Source organism: Colletes latitarsis, chromosome 9 (assembly GCF_051014445.1).
Source record: "Colletes latitarsis isolate SP2378_abdomen chromosome 9, iyColLati1, whole genome shotgun sequence".
Classification (NCBI taxonomy): Eukaryota; Metazoa; Arthropoda; class Insecta; order Hymenoptera; family Colletidae; genus Colletes; species Colletes latitarsis.
The window spans coordinates 21,270,237-21,290,272 of NC_135142.1; the positions used below are offsets into that span (position 1 = coordinate 21,270,237).

Here is a 20,036-nt window from a genome sequence, read left to right on the forward strand (position 1 = left end):
CAGCGACAGAGAAAGAATCAAATGGCGGCGTTACTTTAGTTTCGTTAGAAATTCATATTTCTTAACGTTCGTCGCGATCGACTTAATTTTTGTTTATCGATACACTTACGCGAGTCGCGGTCCTTCGTCGCGTCGCCGGTGGTCCTTGTTACGTCGAACAATTACGAAAAAACGAGCGGTCGCGGACAGCATAACCTAACTATAGTCGCTGAGCGTTTGTGTTTAACCGGGGTTCCAAAGGATGGCAATGAACGAAGACTTCAATTTTGCCGAACTGTGCAGACTTTGCTCATTGAAGAGTAACCATCAGCTTCAGATCTTCGACAAAGAAGGCGAACAGAGGCAGTTACTTTTCAAAATACGTTCCTGCATTCCTGCTGTGGTAAGTCAAACATTTGTCTCGCGTTACAAAAATTCTCGTCGTTCAATTGGCTGGTTATTATTCGGTTCTGTACTATATTTACGAGATTCTCTTTGTAACACGTGCTTCGTACAGTCGAGTTTATGTTAAGATTTACTGATTAATCAATTTATAAAAAGCTGGTGCAAATATGTTCCTCCATTGCAAATGCAACTTCTTTTACATTGTCTCTCAATTAAGCTTTGTGTTGTATTAAAGTATCAGTTATTATGAATGGATTTCGTAAGATAGAACAAGCTTGTTTAGGAAAGAGCGATGGAATGGAATTTTATAGTCTTTCTGTAATAATGGATTCAGTTGAGTACTATCACCATACTTGCATGTAACATACGTGCTTCAGATTTACATAAGATTAGAATTAAGTTCTTATCATGTTATGTATTTTTCATGTTAGCTCGTGTGCTCTTTATAGAAGCATTGATCTCAAATGTAACAGCCTAATGCACAGAATATTTGAATGTAACAATACAAGACAAGTAAATTCAGAATTTAAAAATTTTCTTGTCTACATATTTGCATTCTTTTCAAGGGATGCTGTGCTTTAAGCATTAATTATTCGGAGAGCAATACAATTAGCTTCAAGCACTGTTTTCTGTAGGTGCTCGTTATACCTTGAATTTGTAAATATTTTGGGTCTACTCGTCATTTTAGATCTGAACAGATTTTAAGATAATAAAATATTAGTAAATTATTTTTAAATTTAATACGAATAAGTTATTTTTAGTTAATATAAATTTTTCATTCTAATACAGTTTTCACTGTTATTTATTCTTCCGTGATCAGTTTATCGCGATTGTTGTGTACAAATGTTTATAAAGGGATCCTTCGATAATAAATATTTACGGTTGTTTCAATTTCCTTTTCGCGAACAGTACGTTGAAATATCAAATTTGTTGCAGATAACGAAAGAGGATGCATTACCAAAAAATATCTGCCAGAGATGCGTTTATAAACTGGACATGTTTTACGAGTTTCGTGTAAGCTGCATGACCACAGACACGGTGCTAAAAAATTACGCGGACAGTTTGAAGCATCTCGCTGCGACAGTGATCCAGGTAAAATAAAAGTACTCGTTTATTAATCCACGATGTTTCTGTTTTCGTTGTTTTTAACGCGCTGCTATTGCATGCGCGTGAAATTTAAACGTATCGTTTACTTTCCATTCGTTAAGCACAATACTATTTGTTGCAACGAAAATTGCGAAACGCGTAGCGATGAATTCTGCATGCGAATATAATATTGGTATATTCTAACGTTGAAAATTCGAGATCCATCGTATACAATGAGAGAAAAAAGTAGATTTACAGTCGAATCAAAATCAACTGACCACTCAAGGTTAATGGCGGGTAATCCCCCATCTATCATTTGGTTGCTCTGTCGCTCCATCTCTCGTCTCTTTCCGCAAACATGGAGACACATGCTCTCTGTGCCTCTGAAGGGCGTACTTCAAAGCGACAAATATTTACACCGACTCTGTTTCGACGTATCTGATTCTAACCGTTTCCATCGACATTATCTATTTATCAATATTATTCGGGTTGGATACTGCTCGGATAAAATTTTATTTGATAAAATCGTAATCCACCATCTGATGAATTTTGTTCATTTACAAAATATATATATGTAATAAAAAGATATACTTTTCAGTTATATTTTTTCAACGTTATATTTTATACGATTCACGTAAAAATAAATGATGATACAGCGGGAAAATGTTTCCTTATTTGCGATAGCGTGAATAAACAAATAATACAGATGGAAACACGTGTCAATGTGGGAGTATCGGCGAACGCATAAAGTCGGTCAAAGTTAGAGTGGGCGAGTGCAGCGTCTATGTAAACGTTGTCGGAGAAGCGTTTGACATGGATTTGAAGTACACTCGTCTCTCAATCAAAGAGGCAAGTCGGTGTTGCGTGGAAGCAGGAATGTCTGGTGTAATTCGCAGTTGGGGATGCGACCTAGAGCGACAAATTGAATATAATCCAAATATAATCGAGACGTGGAATAAATTTAAAAATTTGAACTGCCAAATCTTGGTATTATTAAAGATAACTGTATACATAAATATCTCTCTAAAGAGATGGATTTTAAGTAGCTTTTAGTCGTCACAATATTTAAATGTACCGATTAACAGTACCATTTCTGCTTGTTTGCTCAGAATATTTATAACATTTTGTATCGATTTATGCAGTGTTCAGCCACCTCTGGAAAAAATTGTAATGGGAGATTCTAGAGATCAAAATAGGACGAAAATCAAGAATACCAATTTGTTGATGGAGGCTTTGTTAAATAATTATTAACGTTTAAAGTTCCGCTCGTACTGAATTTTTTTCTCGAAAATGCGCAGGATTTCGGGGGTATGTTTGTTGACCAAAAATTATTGTAATTGACCCTCGCAACCGAAAATAATTTTTCTATAACGATTTGAAATTTTTTTTTTCCGTCGAAAAATTTCACACTTTCCCGAATTTTTTTCTAGAAAGTGGGTAGGAATTCGAGGGTATGTCTATTCATCAAAAATTATTGTAATTGACTCCTGCAACTAAAAATAATTTTTTTAGAATGATTTGAAAAAATTTTTTTTCGCCGAGAAATTTAGGCACCTACCCCCTGTCGATTTTTCTTAAAAATTCGTTTCTGATTTTTAGTAATTTTATTTGACGCCGTATACAAAAGTTGTCTAATACTTTTTTGTAGGTACCCATGGGCTCTACTTGAAAAAAGAGTTTCATTCAAATATATTCACTATTGTAGGAGTTATGACTGTTTGAAAATTGGACCATTTTTATGGGGTTTTTCTCATTTTCCGAGGTCAGGGACCAACTTTTCGAATATTTTTGCGATTTGTACATATTCTCCACCAAAATACGCGTAGTTTGCTTTTTTAAACATTAAAATCGTCCAATCCGTTCAGAAGTTATGACGTTTCTAAGATACGCACGTAATTTTCGAGTGACATTTCTGGCTCGAAATTATATTTTCGGTAATGAATTTTTTTCTCGAAAATGGTTAGGATTTCGAGAGTATGTCTATTGGCCAAAAATGATTGTAATTGACCCCTGGAACTAAAAATAATTTTTGTAGAACGATTTGGATAATTTTTTTTTCGTCAAAAAATTTCAGTACCTACCCGAATTTTTTTCTCGAAAGTGGGTAGGATTTTGGGGGTATGTCTATTGACCAAAAATGATTGTAATTGACCCCAGCAACCAAAAATAATTTTTTCAGAATGATTTGAAATTTTTTAATAACTTGTTAACGAAACCTCAGTCAAGAAATTGATATTCTTGATTTTCGTTTTATTTTGGCCTCTAGAATTTTCCATTAAAATTTTTCCCAGGATTGGCCGAACACTCTGTATATAATTCTTTGCAAGTATCGTTTACAATGCACTGTAGCATCTCTATAGATGCAACCTCGATACTTGCACGCGAGCTTCGTTCGTTGCACTGTGTTAAGCGAAGAACTCCTTATTAAATTGGCTATCTCAATAATTGCATAACTATCCAGCTATCTTGTGAATATTTTACTGTTTACATATATAAGCTGAGTATCTAAGAACAAAAAGTTTTCCCCTCAGAATAAAGATCTAAATGAAAATATACCATTTAAGAAAAAAACGAAGTTGATCTTCAAATAACCTTGAAGACTTCGACTGTACGTACATAGAGACATTAGTGGCATCGGAAGCTATGGATCAAAGATACGTTTCCAACGATAGGTCTTAAGATATTCGCAGCACTAAACGTAGCAATGAACGTTGCAATCCGCGGGGCGCGCTTGTTTACGGGGTACCAGTTTATTTGCTCCTAATTGATTTCACGAGACATCGGACGCGCTTAAGGTCCCCGACCACGTGGTTTACGACCGGGAGCAAGTGCCTTACAAATGAAGGCGACAGCGCGTTTAATATAGGTACGTTAAAAGTCTGACATAAAGCGCGCGGTGTTACGGACGCGAGAGTAGAGACCGTTCTTTATTTTTTTTCAAACCCCCCCCGACGGTCGAGGCGTCGCGGGGCGGAATTTATCGCCGTACAAGCCCCGTACACGAATAGGCCCGTGGAACCAGGCTATCGCGGGTCGCCTCGTACGTATCCTAGGAAGTACTCGGGTACTCTTTACAAGCTCATAAACTCGCGCGGCAATTTCCGACACGACGCGTTAAAGTGACTTTATGCGTCGAATGGGTGGCCGACACGAGTTCCACATTTCGAGCGGCGTAAAAAGCCCTTTACGCGACACGCGCTCCGGGTTGTACCACCTCTGTCTTCGTTCCGCCTTCCCTTCGCGCTGATCCCGCGCGCTCCGCGGTACCCGATAAGCGTCGGAGGACGAGGGTCGGGGAGAACGCGAGAGGCACCCAGAGGCGCGTGAAAGAGAGCAACGGAGAAGGAGCGAAACGAGGGGCGTCGCTGATCGGTAGCCGGAGGTCCTTGATTCTCTGTCCCTTCACCCCTACGTTGTCCAACGAAGCGTGATCCCAATAATTCCACCCTCACACACGCGACTCATCGGTGAAAAGACGTGGAAGGGATAATATACAGATAACCGTGCAGGATGAACAGATAGGGCACCAGAGAGAGACGGGGATCGCGCGAGCACAGAGGACGGAGAACCTATACGCGTCGGACGTATGTGCATCTGTGTGTGTGTGTGTGTGTGCAACCGTCGCGGCACTATTGATCGACGCTCCGCGGCTAGGCTGCGTCGCGCACGGAAAGCGAAAGTCAGAGTTCTCCTTTTCTTCGACGTCTCGCCTAGTCCCCTCTTTCTTTCCCTTTCCTTCGGGATAGCTCGCGGTCTCGCTCCTCTGTTCCTTCGTCTTTAACCGTACCCCCGGTTTGCTCCCCTTTTCTCTCTCTCTCCCTCCCACGCGTCTCGTCGCTCCCCAATCCAAGATCGTACGATCCCCTCCCCGCCCGGTTGACCCCTTGGATCTCCTTGTCCCGGGCACAGGTGCAACGAGGAGGCCCAGGCCCGCGTCTCTCGAAAACCTGTTCTCTGCCCTCTGAAAGAAACGTCCGTAAACGATCGACGAAGTCTCGTTACCCGGGCTCCGCGATCGTTGACGCGTTCCGATTCCACCACGGAGAGCAAAACGTCGCCGGTGTCCCGTGGACGAGCGTCGGTTCGCGCGGGACACCGCGTTTAGTCTCGCCTAATCGCGTATATACACCGTACCCGGGTCCGTACGATGCCGTCTGCCTTCGTTTCTCTCGCTCGCTCAGTCAATGTCAGTGTCAAGGTCAGCGGGCCGACGCACTGCAGAGCGCCGCGCCGCCACCGCCGCCGCCGTCGTCGTCGTCGACTGCTGGCTTCTACGGTCGGCTCTCTTCCGTCATTGTATGTATCCGGCAGGCGAGTCACACGGTAGCTGTGTACACGACGCTAGGTATACACGAAGGTCTCTTCGCGCTTATACTCGCCTCTCTAGGGCGTCCCTGCCTCGTTCCCCCTCTTATCCCCCTCTGCCTCTCACCCCCTCTCGTCCCCCCTCTCGCGTATACCCCTCTCTTCCCTTTCCTCCTTCTCGCTCTGGCCGTCGCGGCGGCCACGATGCGTTCCGCGGGGATCTCCATTCGATATCGTTGCACCGCGCTGTCTCGTCCGCGTATCGCTACTCCCCGAGAGTATACTCTTCTTGTTCCCTCCGTCGTGTTCCCGTTCGCGGTGCCCGCCGTTCAGTGCCCGTTCCCGCGCCACGTCGTTCAATTTTCGCGGATCCGGCCATAACGTTCGCCGTACGCCAGCGTGTTCCTCGCGTCCCGTTTTTGTCCGGTCCGTGGAGCTTGCGAGTCTCTCTCGCCTCGGTCCAAGCCCGCCACGGGTGCATTCCGCGGGGACCTCCACTCGATATCGTTACGCCGCGCTGCGTTCGTGTGTCACCGGCTGTTTCGGTATCTCTCTCTCACTCTGGCCTCCGATCTCTCGTTTCCTCTCTGTCTACCCGAGACCTAGCTCCTTCTTTCGTCGTTGTTCCTCTCTTTCCCTCTGCCCTCTCTCCTCGTGTCTACCTTTCTCTCTCTAGCCATCCCCACCGCCCGGTACCCAACCAGGCGTTTTTTCGTCTCTTTGTCCTTACATCCTCCCGCGCCGGGAATCGGCGGCTAGCTCCACGGGACACACGGTCGGCCCCGTAAAACGCGAGATTCTTTCGTGGCGTCGCGAAAAGAAAGAACGCCGAGCGTACCGGCGGCGTCTTCGTCTCCTCGCGATCGGTGGTGCTACGGGAACTCGTCGAACCGGCCCCTCGTGGGTAGCTTTTCGATTTTTTCACCCAGTTCGGTGAACCACCATGGGAACGAGGACAAAGTGACGTGACGTCGAATTAATTGTGACGTCGTTAGTGATATCCACCAGGATCAGGGACTCCCCCCGCCCCACCGGTTCTCTGCACCGACATCGGGACAAAGTGTAGGTACGTGAGCACCCCGGGATTGCTCGATAACGTTTAACCGTCTTTTGTGGAGAGAACGGATCGTGTCTGGCTTTGTACGCTAAGCTCCTTCTCTCTCTCCCTCCTCCTACCGGCCCTTTATGCCCTTCCGTTCGTTTCCTCTCTCTCTCTCTCTTTTCGGTCATCGTTCTTTCCCGGAGGACCTTGACGGAGCAGCCTGCGTCGGAGAGATCTTTTCGGCTCCTTCGAAACTCCCCCCCGGTCTTTTATGCGCTCGATGTCGTTCGGGATCCTCGGTTCAGGGATACCTTGCCTTCCAGGACGAATCGTCACGTGGACAAAATCGTTGTTGCTCTCGTGAAATCCTTGTATGCGTAACGTTACGGCGCTGTTCGGATACAAGCGAACGGATCGAAGCACGTTGAACGCACGGTATCGCGTTTTACTCGGTACCTTTTGGTCGCTCGAGCTATGAATTTCGCGATACTCGAACGAACGATCCTTGCGTCAGATTCGAGGGAGTCGAATATGTTTTTTCCGGATCGAATGTTCGAAACTCGGTTCCTACCGAATATCGATTATCGTTAACGGATATTTGGCACCGAACGCGCTCTCGTGCATGCTACGGTACTGTTCCCATGATTAATCGTTTTCCCATATCGGTTTCGAAATCGTTACCGATAGAAATAACGCGAAATATTGTCTCTCGGGCACAGGCCACTATTGACGTAATCACGCATTAGGAGTGACTATGGATTTTATAAATATCGTTATCGTGGCTCTCCGACTATTGCATCATTTTTAACGCATTATGCTTCGCGATAGCGTGTGTTCAGCAGAATTACAAGTTTCAACGAAAATCTGTTGCTTCTCGGTCTCTGTTACGTATTTGCCGGATTGGGAACTCGTTTTTCTTTGTTTTGTTACACTCGCGTATGCACCGAGTTTATTGACATTTAATCTGGTATTTTCAGACAGCTCTCTTAAAACCGGTGATATCAGTCATACCATGACTCTTGTATCGCTTGGTAACGCTGATAAACGATGATTGCAATATTCCAAAGCAATTTGAGTTCACTCTGTTGCGTAGTAGCGTTACGCGTAGCTTTATTTGAATCTGTTGCTTTGAAACAAAATTTATCTCGAACCGACGAATTGAGCACGATCCTCGTCGGTTGTAATGCACTCGCGAAAATAGTGAGAAAATGTCGACGAAGAAAGAATAGAAAATTACCGAAGAATTGTAAAACGCGAATAAGGTGAATGGAAGTTTTAACAAGATCCAATAAATAGTGAAACGCGATAAAAGAAACTTATAACCACGAACGTGATATATCAAATCAATTTTGTTGGAAAAGCAAAATTTGCTGGATTAACCCTTAAGTGGACTCTCCATCTTCACTGAATTATTTTACTTAATGTTGATTTTTATTAAATTGGTAAAAGAAACTCTCCTTTAAAGCATTTAAAAAATAGTGAGCGAATGGAGGATCACATAAGTTTTCAAATAATTACATTGACACATATCATACAATGTTAGTTTAACACCTTGACTGTCACCCATATTCGACAGGATCTTCCACTGTGAAACTAGAAAAATTCTCATGTTCAAATACCGAGGGAAATAAATTTAGATAGAATTTACAAAAATAAGTACCGAATCAAATTTTATGTTATACAGTTTACAATCATTTAAAATCAAAATTGTAGTCTTGCTGAAAATTGCACGGTTTTCGTCTGGCAGTGAACGCGTTAAGCTTGTGGAGGGCTAATTCACTTAAGGGTTGAAAACGTCGATCTTTGCGATTCAAGTAATGTTTAAAGCGTGACGATTTATCCTGTGCGGGCCGTGTCGGTAAACGGTACAGTGTAAGAGCAAATAAACGATTAATAGGGCACGGAGAAGGACAAGATGTCTAATGGTAGCCAGCAGCAGCAGCAGCGATCGGCTTACGCGGAAGCGCACGCGGTGGCTCATGCCGCAGTACAGCAACACATGGCACAACAAGCCGCGCAAGCGAGGCTGGCAGGTCCTGGCCCACCTGCAACACCTCAAGCGCCTAATCCCACGTTTACTTTGCCCGACGATGGCCTCGGCTACGACGACGGCGTGCGCGTGCTACGTTCCCTCGGAACGTGGTGGGTAATTTAATATTTACGCCCTACGACGGTTGTCGAAACGTTCCGGCGACGGGAAACCATAGTACTATCGATTCAACTTTAAATAGGTCTCCGGATTACTCAGCGGCGATGCGTCCTGGCGGAGTGATGCCCCCGTTTCCCGGTGCGATGGATCAGCAGTTCGCCAGCAGAGCACCGACAATAAATCAACCGTTGAGAACGACGAACAATGTACCGTCTCGTCCGGGATTTGCATCGAAGGCTACCAATACGGGCGAACCGGCGATAAAGGCGTTCGCCTGCACCGTATGCGGCAAAGGGCTTGCCCGTAAGGACAAACTCGTTATTCACATGCGTATCCATACCGGGGAGAAACCGTATTCCTGCGAAGTTTGCGGTAAGCGAGTTCGTTGCATCGCGTCCACGGGCGGCGGGTGTTGCTTGTTTGGGTTTAATTAATTTTACGGACGGCCTGTTGTTTGTAGGAAAAGCGTTCGCGCGCAGAGATAAGCTAGTTATTCACATGAACAAACTTAGACACAGACCGGGGGTAGCGCCGCTGTCTACGCCCGCTGCCCCGAATTCGGATCAGCAGCAGCAGCAGCAACAGCAGGCTCAGCAGCAGCAGCAGCAGCAACAGCAAGCTCAACAGCAGCAGCAACAGCAAGCTCAGCAGCAGCAGCAACAGCAAACTCGACAGGACACTATACACAAGCTGAAAGAGGAACCGGTCAGTTGGGCGTGTGAGTTGTGCGGTCGAGCATTGGCCACGAGAGAAGAATGGATGCAACATGCTCGGTAAGTTCGTAGTAACGATGATTTTAGTCGATCGGGCGATTGAACGATCGAACACGTTCCGTTGCAGGTCTCATTTGGAGGCGTCGGCCCCGCCACAGCACGCTGCTCCTTATTTCCCAGCGTCGACGGCGCCACCGCAACCGTACGCGTCCGAGAGGCATTTCTGTCTGATGTGCCGTACAGATTTTACGGACAAGGCCGAATTCATGTTCCACGTGCGCTCGCATTTCGAACCCCACGTGCAGCAAACGCCGCCCCAGCACTCGAGTGTCAAACAGGCTGGCGACCCGGCGACGGCGGAACTCATTGCACGCGGTCTCGTCGATCCATCGGGATTATGCAGCTAGAATTATCCTTCCTGTCAATACGTACCATCGATTCGTGTCTTACCATAGTACAAGTTCTCCACTCCATTTCGACCAGGACTTTTTGCATAGGATTGTCATGCATATTGTGATTGTAATGAATATGTACTGATTTATTAATAAGAGATGCACAGTAGTATGTTCGTGCACAACGATCGTCGCAGAGAGGTAAGTCGTTTTATTTTACGTTACAAGAAACACATTCGTTGCAGCTTCGAGAAACCGTCGTATACTTTTAACGTCCGTTAACGCAAAGTGCACCGCCTTCGGTAACGAATCACAGAGAACGATATTTTTCGCATTACGCAACATATCAGGAAAATAAGAATCTCGGAATAATCGTAGAAGTACTACTGTGTATCCCGTATGTATGTATATGAATTAAGGCATACGTTATTCGTGAACTGTTTAGGTATTGACGCGATACTGATTTATGGTAAGAGATTCCACTATTGCGTCGGTATTTAAATGCAACTACTTAATAGTATACGTTCCTACATAGCTAGCTTCCCGCCATCTTTAACCATTAGCAGTATCCGCTATTCGATGTACAAGTTTGTTCTCAATGCTATTATATTTTTTTATACGTACGTTCCACGATCTAGAGAATTCACTGTTTCGAAGCAATAGTTTCTAAAAAAAGAAAAAAAAATGATACCGTATCGGCATCATTCAATATTGAAACGCGTTACGTAAAACTAGTTGATAAATCGCTATTCGGGTAAGGAGTTCGTTTAAAATAGAAGTATACGAATATTTTCTATCGTTAAAAACCATTTATTGGACGATTATACGGCTACATATAAAGCGTATTAATGTTAAGAGTCTATTTCGATCTTGTGATTCTTTTTTTTTTTTAAGCGAAGCTCGATGATTCTTCAGAGGAAACGTGTTATTAGCCACATTATCAATTTATAATACCAAACGTAGTTCTTGCCGTGGTATAGCATAAGTGTTGACAATATTACCGATGCAAGCATCCCAGATGTTTATATTACTGATCAATTTTCAAGCGAGAAGTTGCTTTTTTTTTATTTTTCTTACAATACTCGGGAAATTTCATTGTGTGTTACGATTACAACAATGTTGTGATACAAGTTATCTGAGTATACAGGGAAAGGCAGAAACTTTATTCGTTTGAAATACGAGGTCGTTCAAGTTCTCCCATTCGGTTATGGCGGATTTTTAGGTTATAGTGTATGTTCGAAATAGTGACCATTAATACTGATCAATGTTGCAGTCTTATATTTTTCTGTTTATCGTTTAAAATGCAGCAAAATATTAGGCATTTACCATCTATAACCTGTCGTGATCTTCAATGACCTTGTATAGATCATTGAATCGTATCATTAAAAAAGATGAGTCGAGATCTCTATATCTTTACGCAACAAATATTAATTCTTCCATAACACAACCCTTCTCACGTCGTACAGTTATTGTTATTATATTTAAAAATGAATAATATTCGAAATAAACAAAGTTTCTGCTTCGTCCATTATACTTATGTTATGAGTAAGACTCGTACACGACAAAAGTCTATCTTGTCGTTCGTAACGAAGAAGAAACTGCTACGAAACGTCTGTGTACTTACAAATGCAAGTAATATTTGTTTCTTCGCGCACTTTTTCTATCGTAAATTTGATCGGTAATAACGATTCGTAACGAAGCACGAGTCTCGTTCATTTTGGTCGAATGTCAATCAAACTCTAGAAGACAATAATAATTGTACGTTTCTCGTTTACTTTTAACGCGATAATTGCCCAGCTGCAATACCGTCGAGTGGTATTCTTGGTTTGTCGAATGTTCCGCAAGAGAGACTGCATTGTGAACAAACTGTCTCTTCCAGTATCTTCATAGAGTTCGCTTTTATGGCGCTTACTTCCTTTCGTCTTTAGAATAGAACTATAGATAGTCAGCGAGAGATCGTGTCGCAAAAACTGCCGTGCCTCCTGCCTCACGTATCACCCACTTCCGGCTTCTGTTTGATCGAAACTATTTCCGGAATAACTGTGCCTAAAAGGGTATACTTCAAAAGCTAAGCCTACCGTTAGGTATATATTTTGTATAATTATAACTAGTGCAATATAGAATTAATCGACAATAGTTGCGATTGTTGCAAAGGGGAAAAATATGGAGCAAAAGGAAAAGAAATTTAAAATAAAAGAGGGATCTTTGGGGAGTGTTCTTGTGGGGGAAAATACGTTCGGGTGTTCGCGCGACGAGGATGCATAAGAATAGTTATCGTTCATAGCGACCTAAGTAGTCTGATGTAAAGAAAAAATGGAAAAAAAAATGAATAGAAGAAAAAGATAAAAATGCCGGCCTTTCTTATACAGTTACGAAAAGAAATCTTTTTCACGTAAGTAGTTGTATTTAGAATAACGAAACGCTGGGCAGAGACTCGCGCCTCGAGGTCTGCTCTAGACAGCGAACACTTGTTTCCTTCGTCACGCGAAATTTGACACGCAGTTCAATGGCTTTACATAGGATGTGGGAGGTATTTCACGCTATAACCGACGAAACGACGATTATTTGCGAAATAACGATTAAAAGTTGTGGAATGCAAGCTTTCTCCACGCAACTTTATCTTTGAGAAAATCGAGTGTGAACATTCGTTGACCGATCGTTTCGATGTACTGATTATTTTTAATTTGTTTCCAAGAATTAATTCGGTTAAAAATAATACAAGTACTTTTCGATTTTATTATTGTACAAATAGAGAAGAAGATATGTTACAATATTTATAAATACTTTCACGGATTGTGAAACTCGATGTTCTCGAGAACGAAATTTCACAGAAAATATTACATATTTCGCACTTTCGACTTATATTGTTTTGTTTTTATAAGGAATTGTATTTTTTCGTGGTTATGTCAGCGATTACGTACCCTCGGTATATGTGGATTTTCACTTTTTACTGTCGGGACTGGTAATGAATTGACGTTAGTTAACGCGAAGGTGCAATTAAGTCCTATCAAAGACGGAGGTGCAATTAAAATTACTTTCAAGCTGAGCTAAACTACCTTTTCGTTCAACAAGGAATACCAGGAACTAAGTGGCGCGTTAAAGTCAACGAATTGCGTCTGCTATCGGCGAGACTTCAATTTTTTAACTGGAATTGGCCTTCGAAGGTCTGATACGATCTGAAAATTTTCTTTCTCCTTTCGAAGAGAATTTTTGTACGAATCGAGATATCGTGGTATGAAGCGTAATGATTTATATTGTAGTACTTTGTACGATCGAGAGTCGAATACTACATGTATTTAATAGACGTATAGTGCCTTTTCTCCGGGATTTATCTGACTTCGCTTTGATCATTTAAAATTGAACGTGTTAGGGAGGCACATCGGCATAAAAAATGTTTCACTATAATAAGTTAGATTATAGGCAAGACGAGATTTTTGTTTTTCTCTTATTTTTTTTTCTTTTTTTATGTCATTTTTGTTGTGAGGAGTGAATGGTCGATGCCACTGCCTCTAATAGCAGCTGTTTAGACTACTTTTATACTGTTGATGTCACGTGCAGCTACTCAGAGTCTGTATATTACTGCCATAATCATGAAACGAAATGTATACCCATATACCTTTATAAATAAAACACGACTCAAAAAGTAAAACCATTTTCAGGTCTTTGGATCCCCAGATTCGCTCGAAAGCGGGGTAGGTAGCGATTTTTGTCTTGGACTCGAGACCCATGAGAATATTTTGAGACGTATTTTGTATATCATTCAGGCTATATTACATTTTATAAATATTTTTGGCCTATAACTTGAATACAAACTGTTCCAACATCCGAGCAGATTTAATTTTTTCGAGCTTAATTTATTCAAATGCTCAATCTATTTGAATAATTACATACTTTATTCTGTTGAAAAAATAAATTTTGATCTGGCTTGAATTCCAAATCCTTGGACTGCTCTTGTGACTGCTAAATTAGTATGTTATTTATGATTATTGTTCCAATAATACTTTACGAAGATAGATAATACTTTACAAGATACGTTCGATCAGTTGATATGTTCCTTTCAACAATTAGACTTATTTAATCCACCAGGTTGACACGATAGTTTGCACAAACGAATTAGAACAAGATCCATAAAATCCACACGTACAGTTGAATTCGAAAATGAGTATTTCCCCCATTCATATTCCTCACTGTCTAAATATTCCGATTAATGTATCAAAGTCTCTCAACGATTACAGTTATTTAATCTACCAGGTTGACACGATATCTTGCACGAACGAATAAAAACAAGATCTATAAATCGATACGTACAGTCGAATTCGAAAATGAATATTTTCTCAATTCATATTTCTCACTGTCTACAGCTGAATATTCCGAATAATGTATCAAAGTCTCTCAACGATTAGTTATTTAACGTCCACCAGATTGACACGATATCTTGCACGAACGAATAAAAACAAGATCTATAAAATCCACACGTACAGTCAAATTCGAAAATGAGTATTTCCCTATATATATTCTCGTAAATATACGTAACACGGATCAGGGATAGCGGGCTCGACAAGTATGCACTCGTTGCAACCGTGTCGCGTCCGGTGGCGAGCTGCACCCGTTTGGCCATAAATTAAATCCTCGATCGACTTTCTTAAACGACACCAACGCTGACGTGAAACGTTACGGTATGCATTTCTTTCGGCCCACCTCTAAGGTTATCGAGTTCCTGCTCCGATACGGCCGGATTGCCTTGCCGCGCCCGTGTTACGGCTACCGGTAAACGGATGCTGTGTCGAACTGCATTTTTTCGTTACGTTGCACCGGTATTATTCGCGAGCCAGGCTAATGAGATAATCGTCCCTTTGTCCGACGCTTTACTTCCGTTTTGGCGCGGAAACGATCCTTCTGGACGCGGTGGAACTCGAACAGGATCACCTATACTCTAACACTTTGACGATCTAGTCAACTTACTATGTTTGTTCATTGTGAGAATTTAATTTGATACGAACAGTTTGAGATAGCTTTCTATATTCCTAACATCATCCCTTTGGTCTACAATGTCAATATAGAAAGCTATCTTATAATATATCTCATAACCATACAAATATCAATTTTATTAATTTTCATAGGTTGTAGGTATTAATTTGATACGAACAGTTTGATGTTTCTATATTGACATTGTAGACCAAAGGGATGCTAGGAATATAGAAAGCTATCTCAAACTGTTCGTATCAAATTAATACCTACAAGCTATAAAAATTAATAAAATTGATATTTGTGTGATCATCCAATAATAGAACTGTGTAAAAAAAATTTTGAGTCGACAAACAGTAAATCGTCAAAGTGTTAACACTTTTTAGTAATGAGAATATTATAATAACAGTAATAATGATGAGAATGAGATCTCTACTGGGTATCCTTTCGCAGGGAAAATGCTATTGTAATTCCTTCCGGTGTAGTTCATTTACATCAAACTCTTTGAATATTCCGTGTAATCGTATTACAGAAGCAGAGAATAGCATAATTAATAATTTCTCGAGTGGCTATGTAACTTACGCGCACGACATTTAATCGTAACTTATTATTCTAGGTTAAAGAATCGTGTATCCTCTCTCATAAGTCGCGAGATTCTCATGGGTTTGTTGCAATACTTCGGGGAACGCCAAAGGTTTCTCGTTGAAAGTAGCATGACCCCGCAATGCGCGGGATAGTGCTCGCATTTGGAAAGGAAATTGCTATGCAAAGCACAGGGCGTCGACCATGCAACGCGACGAAGAAAATCTGATTGATCGACGTTCAGGAAATGCCAAACAATTTCTCTATCGTCGCTTGTGACTCTATCGTGGAAAGAATTTTATTTTTAGTTTTAGTTTTGTGTCCTACAATGTATATTTATGGTTCTGAGGTAATACAATGGAATTGAAATTAAGATTTCAGGCCCTAAAGATGGTCTTTTTTCTGAAAAGTTCGATAGATATATAATACAGTTATATAGTGGTAAAATAGTAATCATACAGGTGCATTTAGTAATGTACACTGAGAACTCGATAATTGCGTGTGGCGACGCGCAACTAACGAACGTGTGGCGAGTCACTTTTCCAAGGATTTCTAGATCTCAGCTCTAGATTCGACAGGAACGAGATTGACAGAGAATTATAGTAAAAGAAAAAATTTCTCGGCTACCTGACCACGTAACCATTGCGTAATGAACAAATTCTTTCTCCGATATGTGAAAAATGAAATTTATTTTAAGTCAGGTAATAATTTGGGAGAGTTATATAAAAATGATTGATTGCTATGAGTTGGCTAATGTTATTTTTAAAAAAGATCTACAGATAATAATCTAGAATTTGAGAATAAAATTCTTGTAAACTTTTGAAAATTTGCAAATATTTTATTATTTATCAAAATAGCCTTGTTGATTTAATAAAAATTCCGTTCCATGGAGATAAAATAAAAACGTACAACTGACGAATTTGTCCCACACAATTAACGAGTTCTTGCTATAGTCTGTGCTGTCTAAAGGTACTTAAAACTTCCAAAAGTTTCAACCATTTCGGATCACATCCATCACTAGATTTATCTTACATTAATAAACATGGAGATCTATATCGATAAAGTACAGAGACATTCGATTGCTATAAATCGACAAAACTTTACACCGTACTTAACGTACCATAACGCGAGTATTTGCGCGATAACGATGAACGTAATTAGTGAAAGTATAAACGAACAAAGGAATTGTCTGTAATTAGCGAGTTAAACGAATTAATTTATTCGTTACATTTCCTTGGGAATTTATGCAAAGCTTATGTAGTCTTTTTCAGGAAGTAACTTGTTTAAGCCTTGTAGTAAGATCATGGACAAGGCTCTGGTTACCTACAATCACCTAATTATGAATGCATGATCGCGAATGTAAATCAACGTCCGATAATTTCCGCATGTATAACTCACGACTGTCAGATATTTTGAAAATTTTTTAAATCTTTGTCTATGACCTATGATACTTTTAATTTAATCGACTTCGAACGAACTTGGAAACTAAACCTTACTAGATTAACAATTATTACTATATAGTATTATAATAATTTAATAGCTTTTACAACGAGTTTTAGTCTCGATAATATTACAAGTAACACAGTAATACGAATTGACTCTATGGAACTAAAAATTTTGATACAATTTTCTTCACAGGTTTTGTATTATTTGATGCAACATGTAAACTATAGTTCATGTAATATTACATCGATAATGAACTCATAAATTAAGTAAGAATGATTATTAATAACTACTTTAGCTATCAAATTATTTATCGTTTCTTCCAAAAGTATTTGTACGAAGAAATCAAATTTACATTCTGTGTACAATGGTTGATAATGAAAGCTATCCTAAATTTCGTGAAAAATTTAAGAACGTAGATCAGAAAAAAGATACGATTTGTCTGTTTCAAACAAAAATTTACGAATTAGTAATATTGTATCGTTCAGAAAACAATACATTCTTAAAAAATCAATCTAAAGCTTGAAGCTTTTCATAACACATCAATTTTACAGTCAAATGTACGGTCAAACTGAAGAAAAAATCAACTTGGAATCATTTTGCTTATCAAATATTGCTAATTAAATTTTACAATATTTAAAATAAATCCTGGTGCTCGTTACAACCAAGGTTCGCTATATTTTACTTATTTTTGTATCCCTTCTGAATGTTCAGTGAATAGAAAATAAATAAAATACTTGCAGTATGCTCGATTCCATAGCCATCGTCCAGAGGTATTCCAAATTGATTCTTTTTATGGTGTAACTATATTTCCGCAGTTCTTTTTTACAAAATTTCACCTATATTTCCCCGCTCCGATCGTCATTCTACGCCACGCTGAAGGAAACTTAACTCTTACTGAACGTGTAGGAGTAGCCATCAGGGGTCCTGTTGAAGCTCAGTTTTCCAGGTGGATAAAATCTGCGCGGGGGTGGCGTCGTGATCGCGTTGTATTGTGGCAGTGGTCTGGGTGGAGGTTGGTACTGTGGCCTAGGATTGTTGTTGTACGAGGGAAATGGTTGGGCTTCGGGTGGTGGAGGCTGTGGCCTATATTGATATTGTGGCTCAGGTTGATACGAAGGCTGTGGCTGTGGCTGTGGTTGTGGTTGAGGCTCGTACACTGGTGGATTTGGTCGTTGATAATGCTGTTGCGGGGGTGGATTGTATCTAGGTGGTTGATAGTCCGGTGGATTGTACTGTGGCAATGGCACATACTCCGGCTGGGGTGCAACTTGCGGGGGTGGAACGGGAATACCGTCCCCGGACGCCTGTGGATTTAAATAAATTGCTTTCCACTCGAAATATCCAAAACTGTCTGAACTTTTAGAAAATAATTCTACAGTATAGGAAGTCGTAATTTAATTTTTGCAAATGTAAACTCGTAAAATCGTTGGCGCTTTTCTTCTTGTATTTTTAGCGAGTCTTCAGTTATTATACAAAGAAAATTAATGTTGAGGACCAGCTTCTGGAATTTTTTTTAGACAAAATATATGCTAAAAGCATTTAAATAAATCGAATATACAATGTAAACTTCCTTATAGTAATTATTAATAGAAGTAGATAACAATATACTGGGAGGATGATTCACCTTACTTTTTTATTTGAGAATTTCTCGATCGAAAAGAGGAATTTTAATTTGTTCCGTCTTGAAGTTGAGAAAGAAATAAGCGGAGTTTGTTAAAGTGTATTCCGACATACCTGGAAACCGTCTTTTCCAGCTGTGTACGACACAGTACGCCTTTGTCCAGTCGGGTCGACGTAGGAGTAAGACCCACGACGGTTTCCGTAGACGTCGCTCTCCTCTTTGAACTCGACGCCATCCTCTTGCGAATAAGCGGCACCAAAAGTCCCGTCTCCAGCTAGATATCTCGCGTCGCTCAAAATCGCTGCCTGTTGAGGCGATTGGTATTGGCCATTCGACGATCGACACGAAACCAGCGCGATCGTGCATAACAGGAACGCCTGGGCATGTCGAGAAAATTTTCGAAAACTTTCGAGAACCCTCCGTGTCATGAAAATTGTATTAAAATATGACAATAATTGTCGCAAAATGATACACAAATTTACACTGACACAAGGTAGAAAATAACTAGGAAACTTCAGTCTTGAACAAGCAGGTTTATAATTTTATAAATGATTACCAAGAGAGACTATATCAAATACCACCAATTTTAATTGATCCAAAAGTTATAATAAAACAGTGGCAAAATATAAAACAATTATCTAGCTAAAGTTCACGATAAAAACATCACAATTTTGTGGATTTTACCGAATTAGGAGCGCGCCAAAAAATTTGTAAAACAGATGCAACGAAGGAGTAATCGATCGTCGGATAGAGCGGTGCATTGTGACGTGTTTCGAGTGAAATTGAACGAGAGTACTTACGAATATGGCACTCATAATAGAGAAATGACGACAACGGGGCGACGAGAAGTACAACAGTGCTCGAAGGATCGTCGAGAGGGGCGTTTTATACGGCAGATTGGATCACGTTGACCTGAAGAGGCCTTGATGGTCGCCCGCGCGCCCATGCTGCAGAATAATGCAGATTGCACTCTGATTTTCTACCACGCCTTTCGACTGCCATTCAGCTTTCCTGCCAGCAACTTGTATCGCCATTTCTCTGACCAGTTTCTTCGCTACTGTGTCGCATTGTAGTCGTAAGACTGATACAACTGAATTTTATACCAAACTGAGATGTTCAGAAGTATTTTCTCGATAAGAATCTTGAGTAACGAATGAAAGAAATAAACTCTTTTTCGTAACTGGTTCAATACAAATGCAAAATCACATATCTTAGACAATAGTCCTCTTATTATGTATGAAGTCTACAATTTATGCAAAACGATAATATAAATATGGAATGTCAGAAGTACGTTAAATCATTTTTCTAGTTCCCGGTTTCAACAATCTCTTGATGAAACATCCTTTGTATC

General features: G+C 40.7%; 3 protein-coding genes across 3 annotated transcripts in view; 2 read left to right on the forward strand and 1 right to left on the reverse strand.

The window, feature by feature from the left end:
- LOC143345397 (uncharacterized) lies at positions 1-13,854 on the forward strand. Its single transcript, XM_076772483.1, has 6 exons — positions 1-382; positions 1,321-1,476; positions 8,715-8,959; positions 9,049-9,338; positions 9,427-9,739; positions 9,807-13,854. Exons 1-6 carry the CDS (start codon positions 242-244, stop codon positions 10,084-10,086), a joined length of 1,425 nt encoding a protein of 474 aa, XP_076628598.1. The 5' UTR covers positions 1-241; the 3' UTR covers positions 10,087-13,854.
- Positions 10,086-20,036, forward strand: part of LOC143345398 (uncharacterized) — a 22,569-nt gene continuing 12,618 nt past the window's right edge. The window contains exon 1 of the mRNA XM_076772484.1: positions 10,086-10,272. Within this exon, the coding sequence (XP_076628599.1) occupies positions 10,231-10,272 (42 nt within the window). The 5' untranslated portion in view covers positions 10,086-10,230. The remainder of the gene's footprint in view (positions 10,273-20,036) is intronic.
- Positions 16,646-19,514, reverse strand: Cpr19 (cuticular protein 19). Its single transcript, XM_076772486.1, has 3 exons — positions 19,486-19,514; positions 18,799-19,062; positions 16,646-18,368 (listed from the first exon to the last, which is right to left on the reverse strand). The coding sequence occupies exons 1-3, from the start codon at positions 19,498-19,500 to the stop codon at positions 17,949-17,951; spliced, it is 699 nt and encodes a 232-aa protein (XP_076628601.1). The 5' UTR covers positions 19,501-19,514; the 3' UTR covers positions 16,646-17,948.

Coding starts and splice junctions, on each gene's coding strand:
- Cpr19 (XM_076772486.1), bottom strand. Junction 18,369..18,798: donor CTGGAAAAGACGGTTTCCAG/GTATGTCGGAAT, acceptor TTAAATCCACAG/GCGTCCGGGGACGGTATTCC.
- LOC143345397 (XM_076772483.1), top strand. CDS start 242: ATGGCAATGAACGAAGACTTCAATTTTGCCGAACTGTGCAGACTTTGC. Junction 1,477..8,714: donor TCGCTGCGACAGTGATCCAG/GTAAAATAAAAG, acceptor AACGATTAATAG/GGCACGGAGAAGGACAAGAT. Junction 9,339..9,426: donor GTATTCCTGCGAAGTTTGCG/GTAAGCGAGTTC, acceptor TGTTGTTTGTAG/GAAAAGCGTTCGCGCGCAGA.